At 48.7% G+C, this 16,591-nt stretch overlaps 8 protein-coding genes across 8 annotated transcripts; 4 read left to right on the forward strand and 4 right to left on the reverse strand.

Moving 5' to 3' along the window:
• Window positions 1-819: 819 nt before the first annotated feature.
• T310_1945 (Lipase/esterase) lies at window positions 820-2,662 on the forward strand (the record flags this gene model as incomplete). Its single annotated transcript, XM_013475182.1, has 3 exons — window positions 820-870; window positions 1,150-1,636; window positions 2,154-2,662. The coding sequence occupies 3 exons, from the start codon at window positions 820-822 to the stop codon at window positions 2,660-2,662; spliced, it is 1,047 nt and encodes a 348-aa protein (XP_013330636.1).
• Window positions 2,663-2,729: 67 nt separating this feature from the next.
• T310_1946 (O-methyltransferase family protein) lies at window positions 2,730-3,897 on the reverse strand (the record flags this gene model as incomplete). Its single annotated transcript, XM_013475183.1, has 4 exons — window positions 2,730-3,052; window positions 3,121-3,569; window positions 3,628-3,751; window positions 3,804-3,897. 4 exons carry the CDS (start codon window positions 3,895-3,897, stop codon window positions 2,730-2,732), a joined length of 990 nt encoding a protein of 329 aa, XP_013330637.1.
• Window positions 3,898-4,853: 956 nt separating this feature from the next.
• On the reverse strand, window positions 4,854-6,618 carry T310_1947 (uncharacterized protein; the record flags this gene model as incomplete). The annotated part of the gene is made up of 5 exons (XM_013475184.1): window positions 4,854-4,883; window positions 4,993-5,275; window positions 5,392-5,520; window positions 5,604-6,404; window positions 6,455-6,618. The coding sequence occupies 5 exons, from the start codon at window positions 6,616-6,618 to the stop codon at window positions 4,854-4,856; spliced, it is 1,407 nt and encodes a 468-aa protein (XP_013330638.1).
• A 2,281-nt stretch (window positions 6,619-8,899) lies between these two features.
• On the forward strand, window positions 8,900-9,822 carry T310_1948 (uncharacterized protein; the record flags this gene model as incomplete). Its single annotated transcript, XM_013475185.1, has 3 exons — window positions 8,900-8,992; window positions 9,059-9,220; window positions 9,283-9,822. 3 exons carry the CDS (start codon window positions 8,900-8,902, stop codon window positions 9,820-9,822), a joined length of 795 nt encoding a protein of 264 aa, XP_013330639.1.
• An 831-nt stretch (window positions 9,823-10,653) lies between these two features.
• T310_1949 (uncharacterized protein) lies at window positions 10,654-11,937 on the forward strand (the record flags this gene model as incomplete). Its single annotated transcript, XM_013475186.1, has 4 exons — window positions 10,654-10,776; window positions 10,842-10,976; window positions 11,028-11,300; window positions 11,353-11,937. 4 exons carry the CDS (start codon window positions 10,654-10,656, stop codon window positions 11,935-11,937), a joined length of 1,116 nt encoding a protein of 371 aa, XP_013330640.1.
• A 581-nt stretch (window positions 11,938-12,518) lies between these two features.
• On the reverse strand, window positions 12,519-13,465 carry T310_1950 (uncharacterized protein; the record flags this gene model as incomplete). The annotated part of the gene is made up of 3 exons (XM_013475187.1): window positions 12,519-12,527; window positions 12,592-12,666; window positions 12,857-13,465. The coding sequence occupies 3 exons, from the start codon at window positions 13,463-13,465 to the stop codon at window positions 12,519-12,521; spliced, it is 693 nt and encodes a 230-aa protein (XP_013330641.1).
• A 934-nt stretch (window positions 13,466-14,399) lies between these two features.
• On the reverse strand, window positions 14,400-15,318 carry T310_1951 (uncharacterized protein; the record flags this gene model as incomplete). Its single annotated transcript, XM_013475188.1, has 4 exons — window positions 14,400-14,600; window positions 14,668-14,903; window positions 15,065-15,171; window positions 15,299-15,318. 4 exons carry the CDS (start codon window positions 15,316-15,318, stop codon window positions 14,400-14,402), a joined length of 564 nt encoding a protein of 187 aa, XP_013330642.1.
• A 505-nt stretch (window positions 15,319-15,823) lies between these two features.
• T310_1952 (uncharacterized protein) lies at window positions 15,824-16,303 on the forward strand (the record flags this gene model as incomplete). Its single annotated transcript, XM_013475189.1, has 3 exons — window positions 15,824-15,973; window positions 16,036-16,083; window positions 16,175-16,303. 3 exons carry the CDS (start codon window positions 15,824-15,826, stop codon window positions 16,301-16,303), a joined length of 327 nt encoding a protein of 108 aa, XP_013330643.1.
• Between the last annotated feature and the right edge of the window lie 288 nt (window positions 16,304-16,591).

Here is a 16,591-nt window from a genome sequence, read left to right on the forward strand (position 1 = left end):
ACAGAGCCAAGATGGAGCGGTTGGAGCTGGAGATTCGGGTCTTGGGAGGAGATGGTTGGATGAGAAGAAGTGTGATCTGGAGATGCTGAAGGGAGATTCGAGGATTGAGAAAGGGGGCGAGAAAGAGAAAGAGAAAGAGGATGGTGATGATGGCAGCTCCTAGCTAAGCGACTGACTGGATTGGGGGCTTGAACAGTTCGCGATGGGCCGGTCAGGGATGAAGCAAAACTCCCCTGCATTTGAGATGTTTTGTGCATGTTGGATTTGATCGACCTTTACAGCGCCAGGTGCTATACTCCGTAGTTAACATCATCATCATCATGTACTGTACAGTACACTGACAATAGTATTTGATGCTTGAATGAATCAATCCTGACCTTAACCACGTACCTTGACACATCATATGTGTAAGCCAACCACACTGCCCCCTCAAGTATGCATGAATGCTTATTTAGTCTAGGTGAGTGTTGATCATCTTGCTAATACCATGTGTTGGTTTTGCTAAACTACCAACACTTATGAGTTGATGCCAATTTCACACAAAAATATCCAACTTTCAACAGAGTTTATTTACAGCAATGTTTTAACAGAGAACATCCAAGAACTTATAAGTTACAAAATAAAAGGTTAAAAATCCAGTCACAATCAAGCTTAACGAGGTATATTTGGCATCACATGTGACAACACCCACAGCCAACATCCTTAATTCCACATCTGTCCCTGATCGGCCCGTGGCAGCTGGTGCCTGGCGCCGATCCAACACCATCCTACGGAGTAGGATAGAGGTAACTTCTTGCGCGGCTCGACCCTCACTCGACCATGCCATCGCTTTTTTGTTCTGCCATTTTGGAGGAATATCCTGAGATGTTGGTAAGCGTGTCTATATAAAGATGATTATTCCCATTTTTCTTCTAATTCAAGTGCCGTATACCTACCTACCTAAGGTATCTGAATGGAGTGGATACTGAAAAGAAAGTTGAGTCCATTCCCAGGATGGACTAGTCGGTACTAAATTTAGGGTGTGTGCCGCGAGGCTTGGCGCTCCGCAGCGATCCGCTCCGCGACCCACCTCCACGTCGGCCAGTTCTTGGTACTTACGGAGTACTGCATTCTATCAATAAATCGACCGTGATAAGCACAGTCCAACAGTCTGATTACCAATCGCGAATGCATGTCCATTTCAAAGACCTGAATAGCTCAAATTCATCAATTTATCAGAAAATGGACGCAGCAGAAGGCCAGAAAAAGGCCGTTCTCGGCTTCCGAGCGGCTTTCAAGAGTGCCCCATGGATCCCGATATCGAAAATGCAGGCCCAGTCGTTCCGTGAACGACCGTTGAAGGGACCCATCTTGGTCAGCAAGGTCAAGATTCCCCGTCCGAATGACGAGGAGGAAGAAGCTTTACGTTCCAAGCTATGGGACGTCTTCAAATCCAAGAGTGAAGGGGTGGAGAAGCTCGACCCTCCAGCGCCTTGTGCCAGCTCCTACGATGGTGAATGGATAGGAGTGAGAAGAGATGTGAAAGATCCAAAAGCTCCACCGCCAGATGTGAGCGAGCAGGAAAAGTTCCACGGCATTCAGCAGAACCGACAGAACGATATCACACTCTCTTCTACGTATCCGGAGGCGCGTGGTTGTAAGTTGACACACACACCAGTCCATCTCCAAGGCACATACATCACCTAACCATTATTTAAAACAGCCGCGCCGGCCCTCCCGGCGCCCGACCACTGATCAAACAACTCTGCCGACTATAGCGGTGCGCGTGCATTCACCTTTCAATACCGCCTCGTCCCGCAATATACCCCCGACGTTCTAGTCGCCTTCTTCTACCTTCTCTCCCCACCTCCCGGCTCCCTCCACGACCCCGTCGATCCAAAGAAACTAATTCTGGTCGGCGAATCCGGCGGCGCAAACCTCCACCTCGGTCTCCTCCAATTCCTCCAATCCCTCCGCCGCTCCGCCCGCAAATCCGGAATCGCAAACCCAAAAATCCGTTTCCACGGCAGAGACATCCCCATCGAGATGCCCGGGGGTTGCGCATTGATAAGTCCTGGCGTCGACCTCGCATTGTCACTTACCATCCGTAAAGAAATTCGAGCCATTCGACTGGTTATCTGAGGGTGCACCGTGGCTCCAGGCTAACTTCCCAGCGGACTCTATCTGGCCTTCCGATCCACCGAGAGGGGACTTGCACTGTGACAATTCTGCGCTGTGTCACCCGCTCATCGACCCTTCGACGTGGACGGATTGGGAGGGTATGCCACCGATGTGGATTGCGTGCGGCGAGGAGACGTATTCCGACGGGATCAAGTTCCTAGTTAGGAATATCAATGCGTCCGGTGTTCCGGTGACGTTCGTGGAGTACGAGTTCATGCCGCACGTTTGGAATGTGGTCATTCCTTCCTTACCTCAGAGTCGGCACGCTATGAAACTTTGGGGTGAGGCTTGTAAGGAGCTTGGTGCGACTGATGATCGCGCCAAAGAAAGAAAGTCAGAGGCTTGGTTTGTCAAGTTGGGCAAGTTGGAAATGGTTAAGCGGGACTTTGAGAGGCTGTTGGATATTCCTAATGATGAGGTGTTGAGGAGGATGAGGGCCACTAGGGATGAACTGGCCAAGTATGTTTGGAAGGGGCCGGCTGTTGGGTATGCGAAGTTGTGATATATACTCTGTCATATTGACTCCTATATAAGTTGTATGTACATACGATAACCTTATAAACTGATGATCATCTACTCGCAAGACAAGCCTCAATAACACTCTGCTGATCCACCGGCACCGACCAGACCTCCACGAGCCTCAAAGGCGGCTCCACCCTGGCCAACAACTCCTTCCACTGCGTATACGTCCGCTCCATGCCGTTGGACAGGAACAGCATCAGCATGTCCATGTCTGCCCTCACGAGAGTCTCGTTCGTGTCTGCGAGGACTATCTCGTTGATCAGGAGGCGCGAGTGAGGCGCCATTGCTTTGGCGGTGTTGGAAAGGATCTTTCGGGCGGCGATGTCGTCCCAGTCGTGGAGGACGGATTTGAGGTAGTAGATATCGGCTCCTGGGCAATACAAGTCAGGTCTCATTTTTTATCAAGATAGATATTTGTACCGTGTTGCGGACACTCACCCTTCACAGGCTGCTCAGTAAAGAAATCGTACACTGTAGGCTTGATCCTCGGATCCAGCGGCCCCGGGATCCCCTTCAGAGTCTCCGGCAGATCCTGCAGGATCAGTTCACAGTCCAAGTCGGGAAAGCTGTCGGCAAAACGCTGCAGATCGACACCCTGATTGCCGCCGATATCGACGATAACAACAGGCCTTGCATCGACTTGCCGCGAAGCGACTAGCCGCTCTTTGGCCGGATACTTTACATGCCAGGGGATCGACAGCATTTTGTTGCGAGCGGTCATGTTATCGTCGAACCCCTTTTTCCATTCGGCGTCCTTCTTGAGGGTCTCCCAGACGGTCTCGCCCATGGCGAAGTCGTATGCCGGGGGCGTCTGGCTAATGTTACAGGGCTTGTTTTGTCGGAGGTACTGTCGCATTTTGCTTGCTAATGGGTATATCATCTCATTGCTGCATAAGCATTCAGCATAGAGTTATCGTCGTATCGTCAGTGCAGGCGCCAACTTACGACAGAATCAGACCTCCTGCCGAGCCTGGATCGCTTTGGCAGACCGTCTTAGCGTTTGCTGTGTAGGTTTGGTATCCTGTCTCGTCGGCGAAGCCAATCGCGGTCATAATTCGCATGACGCGAGCTTTGGAGGCATTAGTACAGAGTATTCTCATCGATCGGACTGCGATTCTCACCTATGAAGAGCTCATCGTATCCCGAGGCATTGGCCAATTCCGCAGCAGTCAGGCTCTTGCCTTGCTTTGCGGCCAGCAGCTGGAGGAGGCCCATTTCGAGGGCTGCAACGATGCAAACATTCTGGACTGTCTTTTCGCCTGTCAGTCCGACTTGCCTGTTAAAGTGCGATACGGGTGAACGTATGTACATGAAATCGTTGCTTCATGATGAACACCTCAGGAGGTTCAGTTGCTCGACGCAACTTCTCCATGACATTTTGAATCCGGATCCATGCTGCTTTGTCATTTTTTTTTAAAAAAAAAACAACGATAACATGCCAAGTGTCATCATCAATACAGTCAAATGAAACATAAAGCAAAAAAGAAATAAAAAAAATTATGCAACAGCTGGGATTCACTGGTGGTCATCCACCCAACTACTAACCAGCCAGCATGTGGCTTACGGGCGGCCAATTCTCGCCTGGGTGCTGTCCAGCACGTAATGCCACTTTACAGTTGCGCAACTAAATGTGAGTGAGTCTAGCTAAGTGTGTGAGCAACAGGTGAGGCCTTAGGCATTCCTTACCTAGCATAGCACAACTGCAGTTCAATGTTACCTACCCTAAACTTTGCACACAACTACTTAAAGGGACACTCAAGAGCAACAATTTTCCTGTTCTAAAGTAGATATAAAGCGCTGTGTTTGGCACAAAATCATTATTAGGGTAGCTGAACTGGATGGATAACGTGTTTTCTTTCGAATGAACAAAGTGGGGAGAGCCTACAGGGTCTTTCATCTACATACAGCTTTGGTGGTGGATTTGAATGCATACTCCATACTGGTATGAAGTCCCCCCCCAAAAAAATCATGCAGCCTGATCTACCAAAAGAAAGAAATACTCCTGGAATATATTGTTGTTGTGCTAGTCATTGGCTTCGTCGTGGTTCGAATAAGTTAGTATATTAGGATAAGTATTCGAAGGGCCTGCCTATCTTCATGTTCCTCAGAAATCCTCTATTCTGATGTCAGTTGATAAGAATTAGCTTGCATAAATAGCAATGCTTAATCAATTAGACTCTACATATCCATAGATCCTTGAACTGCTTTTTTTTAATATTATTTCACTCAAAAGCAACTATGCGCATCGCCACCACGCCCCATCAATCCAAAGCGCCAGCCCCTTTCTCCTTGAACCAGCTTCACACTTACTCTTTTCGCCATCGCGGCCCAACTATTCATACTATTACTGTTAATACTGTCAGCATCCTCCTCCGTCTCCTCCAGAAGCGCCTTGTCCTCTGCATTGATAGCGAACAGGGCAGCCAGTGCGGAGCCCTTCACGACCTCTATCTTCAACCTCGTGGATTCGATGATTACGCCGAGTAAAACGACTTGGATGGCGAGAAATGCTAGGTAGCCCCACCGAATGCTGATGAAATTTTCGATTTGAAGGGCAGTGTCTGTCTGGTTGGAACCAGCCAGGGAGCGAAGTCTGTTTTCATTTGACGGTAAGTAAATGAACAAAAAAAGAGAGAGAGAGAGCGGGATTGAAGATTGCACCAGTATACCTATTACTGGTTAAAAAGATGGGTGCAAAGGAACACTTACACATTAGTCAAGCTGATAGCAATGTTCTGCATCATACCCAGGATGGCTTGACACATCTGATCCTCTCCGCCATACCTGGGATACCCGCCTTGTGATGGTGGCATATAGAGAGCCATCCCCAAGGCCATGCTAAGGGGGGTAAGCCCATAACCCATGGTCGGCTGGTCCAATACATAGACGCCAGAGAAAAGGGACAAGATCGGATTACGAACAATAATGTACACAGCCAACAGGCCGTATAGTTGTGTCGGTCCCCCGGGCCCGCCAAAGCCACTGTCTCCTCTGAGTTGGCAACAAAGACCACATCTGTAGACGATGAGGTGCGATTCGTATATGTAGTCCCATTCACAGTATCGATTTTATATGATTCGACGCAGAAGTGAAATAGAATCTCGACGACTGCGAACGTAATTGACTCTGAACTGTTATCAACATAAATAATTGAAACATCGATAAGTTCGGTCTGCAAGAGGTCTATCTGGTTTGAAAAAGACAGAGTTTGGCTTGTAGATGGATAATCCAGCATCAGATAACTCGGGCGCGCTGTTATATTAATCAGCCAGGGTAGTGGGGGAGTATCCAAAGAATGGCCGTTTGGGAGGGTTGCATTAGGAGATTGAACGGCAGATACATTCAGCTGGTCGGTGACATCGTTCATCGAGGCACAGATTGCGAGTGAGTTGAACGGTAACCATTGACAGTTCCCGGTGCTGCAGGTCGCTGCAAGATGGGCGTATGTCTGGTCCACTGGAGTGAATATCGCCTCCATAAACGGCGGCAGAATTCCGTTCTGAATAAAATATAAAGAGGCTGGCATCAAAAGGTCAGCATCGGCAAAAAAAAAAACTCTATCGAAGCAGTATATCAAACCATTCTGAAAGGATGGGAGTCTTGCGACAGTGGCGACACCGTCCACTGGCGCATAACGGGTTGACGAGGTGATCACAGCCTGGGTACTCGTCAACGTGACGACCGAACTCGCCAAGATCGCAGCGGCTTGGATGGAAGAGATGCTGGAAAGAGGTTCAGCACGGAGATAGACACGGGTTCAGGAACAGCTTACCGCCCCCTGGTCGCCGCAAGAAGCCTGATACTTCCCACCGCCCCTCTGCTCGCCTCGTCAAAGGCCTCGAAATGTACTAATGGTCTCTTCTTCCTGACAAACCAATTCCATTTCAGCTGTGAGAGGCCCTGCAGGACCGGATAGACAAAAGCGGCCTTGCACATAGTAGTCAAGAAGGCCCAGCAGGGTGTTCAGAGTGATGCCCAGAGGCAGCGCCGGGACGGGCTGCTGGTCATATTGTTTGAGAAGAATGACTACCCCGACCAGACAGACAATGCTCGTAATGCAGGAGAGAATCTCGAGAAGCCACGCACGAGACCAAGACTGCGAAGACCTCTTGGGCGTCTCTTGGTAAGGGGGCTTTTTCTGCAGCCGACGCGGCCTGCGGTCGTCAAGAAGTGTATCAGGTTCGGTGAAGCGACTGGACTCATCCTGCTCGAACGGTTGTGGGATGCCATCTGATCGAGCTGATAGGAGCGACGGTCTGGCTCTGTTTGTTCGCATGTGTCTTTCCATCAGTTATACTCCAGACCAAGTGATTAGGACCATTTCAGGATTCTGTAACTTCCGAAAGCCACGAAACAGATGCCGTTCAGCTGTAGAGGCATCATTATATTGACGCGAGGCTAGAATCGCCCGACGTGGAGGAGAAGGGAAATTATCAGGTGTGAGGCTGAGGTTTTCCACCTGCAAGGCTAGCCCATATAGAGGCTCTTTGCAAGCGCCAAACACGCTGACTGAGGCACATGCATCCAACCAGGTGAGGCTATAAAGCGTCCGCAGCAGCCACAATGTGCTTGCAGCGACCAACACACTGTTCGACCGCAGCCAATCCGCCGATGCATCTTGTATTTAGTGGCAGGCTCTAAACGAAAATTTCAAATGATATCTTTTTAGTTATTTTAAGGTCACGGATCTAATAATAATAGAGGGCGGCCAAGCTTTTGCCAAATCAGTGATCTAGGATTTAACCTAGACAGAGTGCCGGGTAGTGTCTCGACTGACATATTCTTAAGTGACCAGGGATGATTCTCCATGAGGCATGTTGCTTGCTCTTGCTTCGTCATGCACGAGTGATGACCCATCTTGTTGGTGCGGAGAAGACGGGGGTGTCTCGATCAAATTGGTGGTATGGACCTCTTAGTATATTCTGTGCGTACATGTATGTACATGTTGAACAGAAGATCTCATCTCCAGTTTTAGTAGTATTCTTTCTGGCACAACGATTTTAGCGAAGGTGGCACGAATCAACGTAAGCAGATACTTGACCTGGCTTTATCTACTTTCCTGGAATCTAATTCCACCAGATTAAGAAGATAGGATATGAGGCTTATACATATAATCCTTGAACCTTAGTAATGTAGAGGCATTATCTGTCCGGGATAGAACAGTTGCAGATCAAGTAGCTAGGATGTTGCCACGATAAAGTTCCATATGGGACAGCGAAGCTTGTCTATTCAACCATGAAGTAAAGTAAAAGACCATTTTCTCATTTGTCAGGAGCGGACCAATCTCGACAGTGTAGCTGTGATACTGCTAGCAGTTTCAACAGGCGGTATATGTTCTTCTTCAAGATAATGAATGGGATATCACCAGCACGGGTATCGACGAAGCAGAGAGCTCTCATATCACGTAATGCTAATGTGACTGAAGTACAAAGCAACTATGGTATCAATAAACAGTTCGTGAAAAAAAAAGGGACCGATAGCTAGTAGAAAGCCCAAAGATGGGTAAAGGTCCAAGTATAGCTGAGAGGATCAAAGTCATACTGATCAGGTGGTGCAGCAGGACAGATAAAGGGTGCCTGAAGGGTGAACAGGGCAGCAATAGGTGCTAACAGGATCATCCAACAGCCAGAAATAAAAAAATGAAAGCATGCAGCAGCTGGGATTCGCTGGTAGTCACCCACCCAACTACTAACCAGCCGGCGTGTGGCTTAAGTACGGCTGAGCGGACGGGAAGCCCTGTTCTCCACACCCTATGGCCGCATGCAGTAGATGATTCTGGTCAAGGGATTATATAGAAGGAATAGAGGCAGGAAAGCCGAGCTGTCTGGCGTTGCAAAGGCGCTGTACACACCTTGTTAGACCCTATCTCTTGTTGGAGGACGATTCATTCCCTTTTTTAGAGAATCTTGCAGGATAAGTGTGTGTGTCTCAAGGAAGTCCATTACATGTACGGAGTATACATCTGTAGGTAATGCTAATGCTACATGATTGAAGTATAAAGCAACTATGCTATTAGTAAACAGTTTAAATATACTCCGTATGCAGGTGACTGCGGGGCCGATAGCTTGAACAGACTAAAGGCGGGAGCCGTTAAACACCTTTCATGCATGCTTGGCGCGGAGCAAGCTTCAAAGTACTGCAACACAGCTTACAGCATCCTTTCTGTCTATTTTTCTAGAACCAAGTTTAGTTCACTCGCAATCTATGGACCGCAACTATGGCCCCAATGGCGAATAGTACCTCCAAGGAAGCGACTGTGGAAGACGTGCCCGATGAAACGGACGTCGCAAATCCCGATTCCTGGGCTGAGGTAGAAGAACCTGAACTGAACTCTTCTGAAACCTAATTGCTGACATGCTCCTTCCTTTATGCGCAGACGCTGTCCCAGCATGAGTCCTGCCTTGCTTCGCACTTGGATCTCGTCAATTCGCTGAAAGCCTGCGTTGGACAGAACGATAATGCGGCTCAAACAATATCTTCGATCATCAACAGCACAAAGAAACTGATGGAGCAATGTGCCATGATCAGGAAGCAATTCGTATGCAACGCACTTCCGACCATGACACATAATATCGAGCTTGCTAATTCATGTCTCTCTAGATCTCTCTAAGCGGTAATCGGAACACTCACGCGGACGACCAAGAGAAAGATCCCCACGAGCGACCTAGACGGAAGCTGAAGGCCATGAAAACGCGAAAAGGTCCAACTCGAAGCGCAGGCAAAGCATCCGCGACGACAAGCGATTCAGAGGCGCAAAATCGAAACGGGCGACCGTCGCCTTTCACTACAAGCTCTGGAGATACATCGGGTTCCGTGCCAGAGAAGCTATGGCCGGGTGAGAAGCGAACCTGGACGGAGGAGGATTCAGAGGCGCCGGAAACCGCGGATCATTTGCAGAAGCGCCAGAGGACGAAGCGTAAAATCCCGGGTGCCGATGAAGACGTCAAGGATGTCACGCCTGTCGCAATGCAGACCGAAGATATATCAGACGAGGTGGAACGACGGCTGAAGCTCAAGGAGGAGCGGCGCAAGAAGTGGAACAGCAAGCCGGAGAAGAAGAGAAAGCGAGACAGCACTCCAAGCGGGATTGTGGAAAAGAAGCCAAAGACAGTGTCTGAAAATGGTGATAGCAAGTCGTGACGGAGCTTAAATAGCTGCACTGGCGCAGACCATCTCAAGAACGCATCTAGCAGGCAGATGGGACGAACTCGCTTCAATATCAAGTGCCCGAAGTGAATGCTGAAGTGAAAGGGAATGAAGGCCCTAACTTATCAACTTCGCCTTTTCAGAGCCGAGAGATTCTGGTCAGTAACTGGTTCCTGTATACGCAAGATGTCTCCTAACCTGTTCTTTTTTGCAGTCCGTACTTTCTTCGGCAGGAACCGAGGAAACGACTTGACATTCTAGTTCGCAGGCAGTGACGAGTGATGCCTATCTATGCGCTTGTGTCCTGCCTATGCCGGTTCATTCCGCAGCGTATTCTGCCTTACTTGGCCGAAATACGTCATTGACTGAACATGGCATTCATTCCTGACGGCATTCACCGTTTTGCGGGAGTAACGCGGGGAATCCGGGGAAGCTGGTTCCACGGTTTCATCCAGGCAGTTCTAAATGACTCTTATGCCTATTGTCCCTGGTCCGTTTCTGGGTCTGGAGAGGTATAAATACGGTCGTGCTTGACCCTGCATTCTCTCTTCTTCCTTCCTACAACAAGAATCTCATCAAATCCACTGCATGAGCACGCTTATACTATACTGCTACTGCTCCTGCTTGAAAGGATCGCATCGAATAACACTCCAGAGATCCAAACAAAGCTTCTTAAACAAACATCTTAACAACACCTTCAAAAACCTTTCTCAAGAAGAAAACCCCAATCTTCCAAGAAACTTGGTCCAAAAGGACCACCTCAAAAAATTCCACAAAAGAAGCACTCTTCATCCGCTTTTATTCAGCTGAGCAAGAAGTGTCAAAATGGCGCTCAACGCCAATAATTTCATTCTCGAACTTCAAAATTATCTCTTGAGCGGCTTGAGATCTCAGCGGTCGCCCGGAAAGAACAGCAAAAGATATTGGCGGTCATGCAATGTATTGACGGTATGTTCCGGCTTCCCTTCATCATGCAGCCATCTTATGAATTCGGATCTAACGTCTTTGTCTAGCCTTGTCAAACGAATCCCGAGCGAATCAAAGTAATTATCCACATCAGGGTTGCTCGATCAACGATCCACAAAAAGCGACGTTCACAAATTCGGAGTGGTCGCCTGGAAAAAAGGCAGTGGAAGGGGCCGCGTGAAGTAGGTGATGTATCCTTTGTTGAAAATACAATGTGCTAACTCTTCTACCAGCCCTTCCCCGTCCTGACAGACGCAATTCGCATCGCTCAGGGTGCGACAGAGGAAGACGCGCTCCTGGCGGATGACAGATTGGCAATCCAGAGCTCCTGCCAAGCTCTCAGCGTCTCTCAAACGGCGTATCCTTGGAATCGCGAGGGGCTGGACTCCCCAGCACCCATGGTGATACACTATGGGGGTTTCATTGACCAGATGGTCGCACCCTTGTACTCATCACCAAGGGATGACTGTTCAGAAGAACTCGTCCGTCAGATGGCGGCGCTACAAGTAAGCGAATCTCCTCATACCTCTATTTGATCTAATACTGACCTTTCTTTAGCTGTCGTCTCCATCAAACGACATTCCTGAACCCCAATTCATCCACCTGAGGCGACGGCTCCCATGGTACAAGACATTTTTTCCTCCAAGACAGGTGCGAGAGATCGAAGACGCCTTTGCCAAGATCTCATCCAAACGAGATCAGTACAAGCGACAACAACTCAGAAAAAGGCACCGTGAAGTCATCGCGATCCAGTACCTGGAAGCCGTCAACGACCCAACGACGGATGAAGACGAACTTCGGATCAGGATGGCCGATCTTTCGTGCACCTTTTACCCTCGACCGGAAATCGAATGGCCAGGGATCGACTGGACCAGCAACATCACACCGACACGGATCCCAGCAAACGCCAAATGTCCCCACCGTCCGCAGGCACCAGAGCACCTTATGGCTGCCAAGGTACCGCTTCACAAGAGATACAAACCCAAGACGCCGTTGTTGAAGACTGTGCTGTGTCAGAATATGCGGAACTCGCTGGTCGACGGCTTTCGAGAACTTCGAGATCGACAGGCCGCAGCCAAAGCAGCCAAGGTTGAGCCGATCGATGTCGAGACAATCGAGGCTGTGGAGGCTGATCTACGCTGAGCGATATTGCGAGATTCATACGACGATCAGCGGCAGTCGTCTTGCGGCAACTACCGACATGCACACCAGAGGCTCGTTGAGCTGGATTAGAACGGGACTGGGATGGCATGTACTGTTGCAAGTCAGTGAGAAAGTGCATGCGGGATTGACATACACTCGTGTTGCATGCAGATGCAGGTCGGGGGTATATACCCCAAGACTATGCACATACATCCGTGAATACATAGATGGATGGCATCTAAAACCGGGCAGGATACGTCCTGTACTGAACAAACAATCACCATCATAATCATGTATCTAGATCAGAACATATCCAAGATACGCAGTATCCAAACGATTGGAAAGGTTTTCCTGGACTTATATCCATTCATCCGTGCACATACATATTTATGCTGAAGAGACATATTTCTTAGAACAGATGTATATGGGATATACATATCAAAATAATTATGCGGTATCTTCCAAAGTCATAGTACTGTGTTACAAGTACGCTAGTACCCAGGCAAATTAAATAAAAAATGGAAGCAATATTTTTTTTCTTGCTTTCTTGCTTTCTCCCTCTCTATTGTACATGAGTTCCTCTATTCAATCTAGCAATGAATATAATATACAATAAGCAAAGTAAATAATACATGACAGTAATAACCGACGTACATAACTGCTCTGTTCTGTTCCGTTCCGTTCGGTTCCGTTCCCCGATTGATGGGATGTGATGTGATATGTATGCAGCTGTCGTTGTCAGAAAGCAAGGTAAAGTGAGTGAAGATTCTCATGATCATCAGAATCAGAATCAGTCAACAATCCGTTCGTTCTCTCTCTATGATTTCCCCGCAGAATCGTTTCTGCCATCATCTTTATTATCCGTCGTTGCTGTCGCCGTCGTCGACGAATCCTTCGTCGTCTTCCCCCAATTCCACACCTCCCAAATATGATCCAGAATCAAATCTCCATACCCCTTCCCTTCCTGCAACGCCTTCTGCTCCTCGCGCAGCCTCCGCTCCTTCCACCCTTCCGTCTCATTGCCCATCCAGATCCGCTCCGCGAGCGACCGCTCCTGCTGCTGCTGCCGCGCTTTCAGCTTCTCGATTTCCTCGCTGACTACGCCGCTGGCTTCGGCTTCGCGGATCTTGGCCTCGCGCGCGGCGCGTAGTTTGTTGTGGATTTCCTGCGCGCGGGCGCTGGGGAGGTCGTTTAGGAAGCCCCCTGTAGTACTTGACGAGGAGGAAGTATTGTTGGTGTTGATGGTGATGTTCTCGGTGTTGATGTCAGGCGCAAACCGCCTCCCTATCCCGTCGAGAATACCTCGTCCGTATCGCTCCCGGTACAGGTGGTTGGCAGAGACGACGAAGGCGCTTGACAGCGCGACCGTGTACAGGTCCAGTTTCCGTGGGGGCAGCGCAATAAGCACGGGGGACGCGACGACGAAGGTCCATGCGGCGTAGTGCTTGAAGCGGAGGTAGTCGGCGTAGCGGCGGGCGGCGATGTCGTCTGTAGAAGGGGGAGTAGTGGTGTCGGTTGTAGATGCCATTGTTGTTCGACTTGACCTCAGTTGTTTGATTCTTTTTTCTAGCAAAACAAGTAGATAATCTGTATTGAATTGATAAATGCAGTTCAAAGACAATTGATAGCAATGGGTGCCGTTTATGCGTATTTCATTGTTCTGAACAATTCAGAAATGATATCTGTACGCAAGCACCTACTTGCCTGTCGGCAAGATTGATTTGAAGGAGATAAATTTACGGAAGGCGTGGAAGACCACATGTGCGGTTTGGTCAGGTGACTGGAATACTCGACTCGACGACGATACTGTCAATTGAGTCGTCGTCCTTCTTTCTTTTGAATATTGAGTTTGTGTAGTAGTCATTTCACACTCCCTTTATTTATATATATAGCATTACTGCTGAGTAAACTGCTTGGAGTCCATTGAAAGGTATAACCGTATCTGGAGTGTACTGTATGTACTGTACAGTACAACAGCAGTCGTCCAATGTGTAGATACCATAGCTAGGAGGTAGTTAATGGTAATAGTAATATTCTGCAGCAGACCTGGCTGAAAAAGAAAATGATGCTACTCCGTAATCAGCGTTCTGACCGTTGAAAGGATTGGCTTCCTTGCCTGCTATACTGTACTGTACTGTATTGTACTCCGTAGTGTATGCTAGGTTTGATATTACTGCATAAAGATATACTCCGTCGAACGAACACTACAGTAATTACTATATTAAACTAGTACTGAGGCAGAGGCAGTAGGAAAGATACTACTACATACAGTACTCCGTACAAACTCAGAACGACAAATAGATAGGATTGTTGCGAGTTTTAGTCCTCAGAGTATTAGTTACGGAGTATTCCGTATACAACCCGCACCAAGAACGAATTGCATTATGCTCTTCTCTCTGGGTGGTAACGATATGATCTTCTCTTGTCTCATTATTAATTAATTATTACTCCATACAGAGTAACTACTCTAGTCGATCGTCATGCCATGGTTCATCTCCTCCTGCTGGATCATTCCCAAACAGTACGGATCGGCGATGGCAGACGGCGGACCGGCGCTCTCCGTATCTCGGCAAAAGCTTAGCTGAGCTTGAGCCTTGACCTCCGCCCAAGTAAGTCGTGGACTCGTGGCTGACACTGACCCGGTCACCCGTGTGATCGACAGGCTTCATATCATCATCGTCGTCAATTAATTAATTACAGAGTAATTCTGTTTGAGGGAGACTGTCTTACTGGGACAGACAAGACAACAGATAAGGTATTTCCTTTCCGAACAGCACTTGTGTGGACTGTGGAGGACCTCGTAATCTGATCTTTTGTGCGTCCCCAAATTTCAGCCTTACTGGGAACTGGGCCACATTCCACTGGCAGTGCTGGTCTGGTGCTGTGCAGTTGCAGGCGGTGACAAATGGGACGCGTGGTGGAGGCAGAGGCTGTGGATGACCCACAAATGAGGCCGTTCAAAGCGACTATATAAATAGCATCAGCCAATTCTGTAGGGCGATTCTTTTGTCTTCGATGGCTGGGCTGTTATAATCATTCTCGGGGGAGGAAATCTTGCTGCCTGTTTTGATCCAACATATCAGCATATCAGCACTGTGTCTGTGTCCTCTGTATGCAGTAATCTCACCTGGTGAAACGTTCCTGTGGACGGCCTGACTAGCATCGGGGGTCGGAAGTTGGAACTTGGAACGTGCAGGCTGCTGTGATTGGATTCGCCGTATCAGAGTCGGGAACCTTGGAAGATGGGAGTGGACTCTTAGATAATATTGGAACAATAATAATAATGACCTAGGCCCGTGCTAACGCTGGTCCTAACTTAGCGGGCGCCTTTTTTGATTAGGCCATCCTTCCAGCGACTCACCGTCCCTGCACGATCGTCATCGTGCCTCCACCCAGAGCCAACGGTGCCAGCTCTGACGCATGTAACCCGAGATTATCACTGTTCAGCTGGAATGGCCCTGTTATCTTGATGCTGAATTGAGTATGGAGAACTTCGTACTTGTACGCGTGGCCGCGACTGGACGTCTCCACGCCTATCCCACCGCCACTCGCAGTGGATCGGAGCTGGTGAACGGCCACAGCAGCCATACGTCGTAGTGATGGATGGATGGATTGACAGGTACCGAGCCCCCAGGGCGATTGGTTAATGGAAAATGGCTCAGGGGTCAATGACCACTGCCACTGCTCACTGCCGCTGATGTGGCTTGAGGCCGCTGCTGAGTGATGAATGACTGCGGACTGCTCCTTTAAATTGCGCTGGTCTCTCTCTCTCCTCCGTCCCCCAAGCTTTGTCTCAGCTGCACTTCCGTCCTGCCATTACCCAGACCTAGATCATCAGCCAGCTTCTCAGCTACACGCATCAATCATCCATCAATAATCAGTCAAAATGTTCGAGAACGGCATCTTCGGCTTCTTCAAGTCCTCCAACAAGGAGGAGTCTGCCCCCCAGCAGACCTGGAACCCCAACACCATGACCATGGAGCAGCCCACCAACTACGCTGGCAACAACAAGCAGGAGGTTGTGACTGAGCAGCCTGTACGTTTGACATCAACTTATCATTGCACAAGCAGTATGGCTAGGTTACTGACGTAATACAGTCCTCTCAGGAGCCCATGAAGCTGCGTGGTGGCGGTGAGGCCGGTGAGGTTTGCTGCGGAGTGTACGTCCCGTCCTGTCCATCAGTCTTTTTGCCTTGAGATGGATCTTTGCTTACTAACTCTTATCTCTCTTCAACAGTTGCGCCGGTCTGATGTGCTTCGAGTGCTTCGAGGACTGCTGCTGCTAGACGAGCTTCATCCATCATCCTCCTTATCTATCGTCAAAGCCATACCTGCCATCAGCGGAGCAAAGTTCGCCATTGATTGATTGACAACGAAGAGATACCTTTTGATGAAATTTTTCTTACATGTTTCTTTTATTTGATGATATGTTAGCAATACCTGCCTGCTTACCTACTTCATGATCGTTCATGTTCGATAGTCTACTACGTACGTACGGGTCAAGTCAATAAATAAATAAATAATGAAATACCTTTTGCTAGCTACCAGGTTAATGAGTACAGGGACAGGCTATTTGCTATTTTTGTAGAATTTTTTTGCCCTGCTATGAACAACAGTAGGAAGAACCTTAGCAAGAACCCCCCCCCNCTCTCTC

The sequence above is a fragment of the Rasamsonia emersonii genome (genome assembly GCF_000968595.1).
Source record: "Rasamsonia emersonii CBS 393.64 chromosome Unknown ctg1118621760007, whole genome shotgun sequence".
Lineage (NCBI taxonomy): Eukaryota > Fungi > Ascomycota > Eurotiomycetes > Eurotiales > Trichocomaceae > Rasamsonia > Rasamsonia emersonii.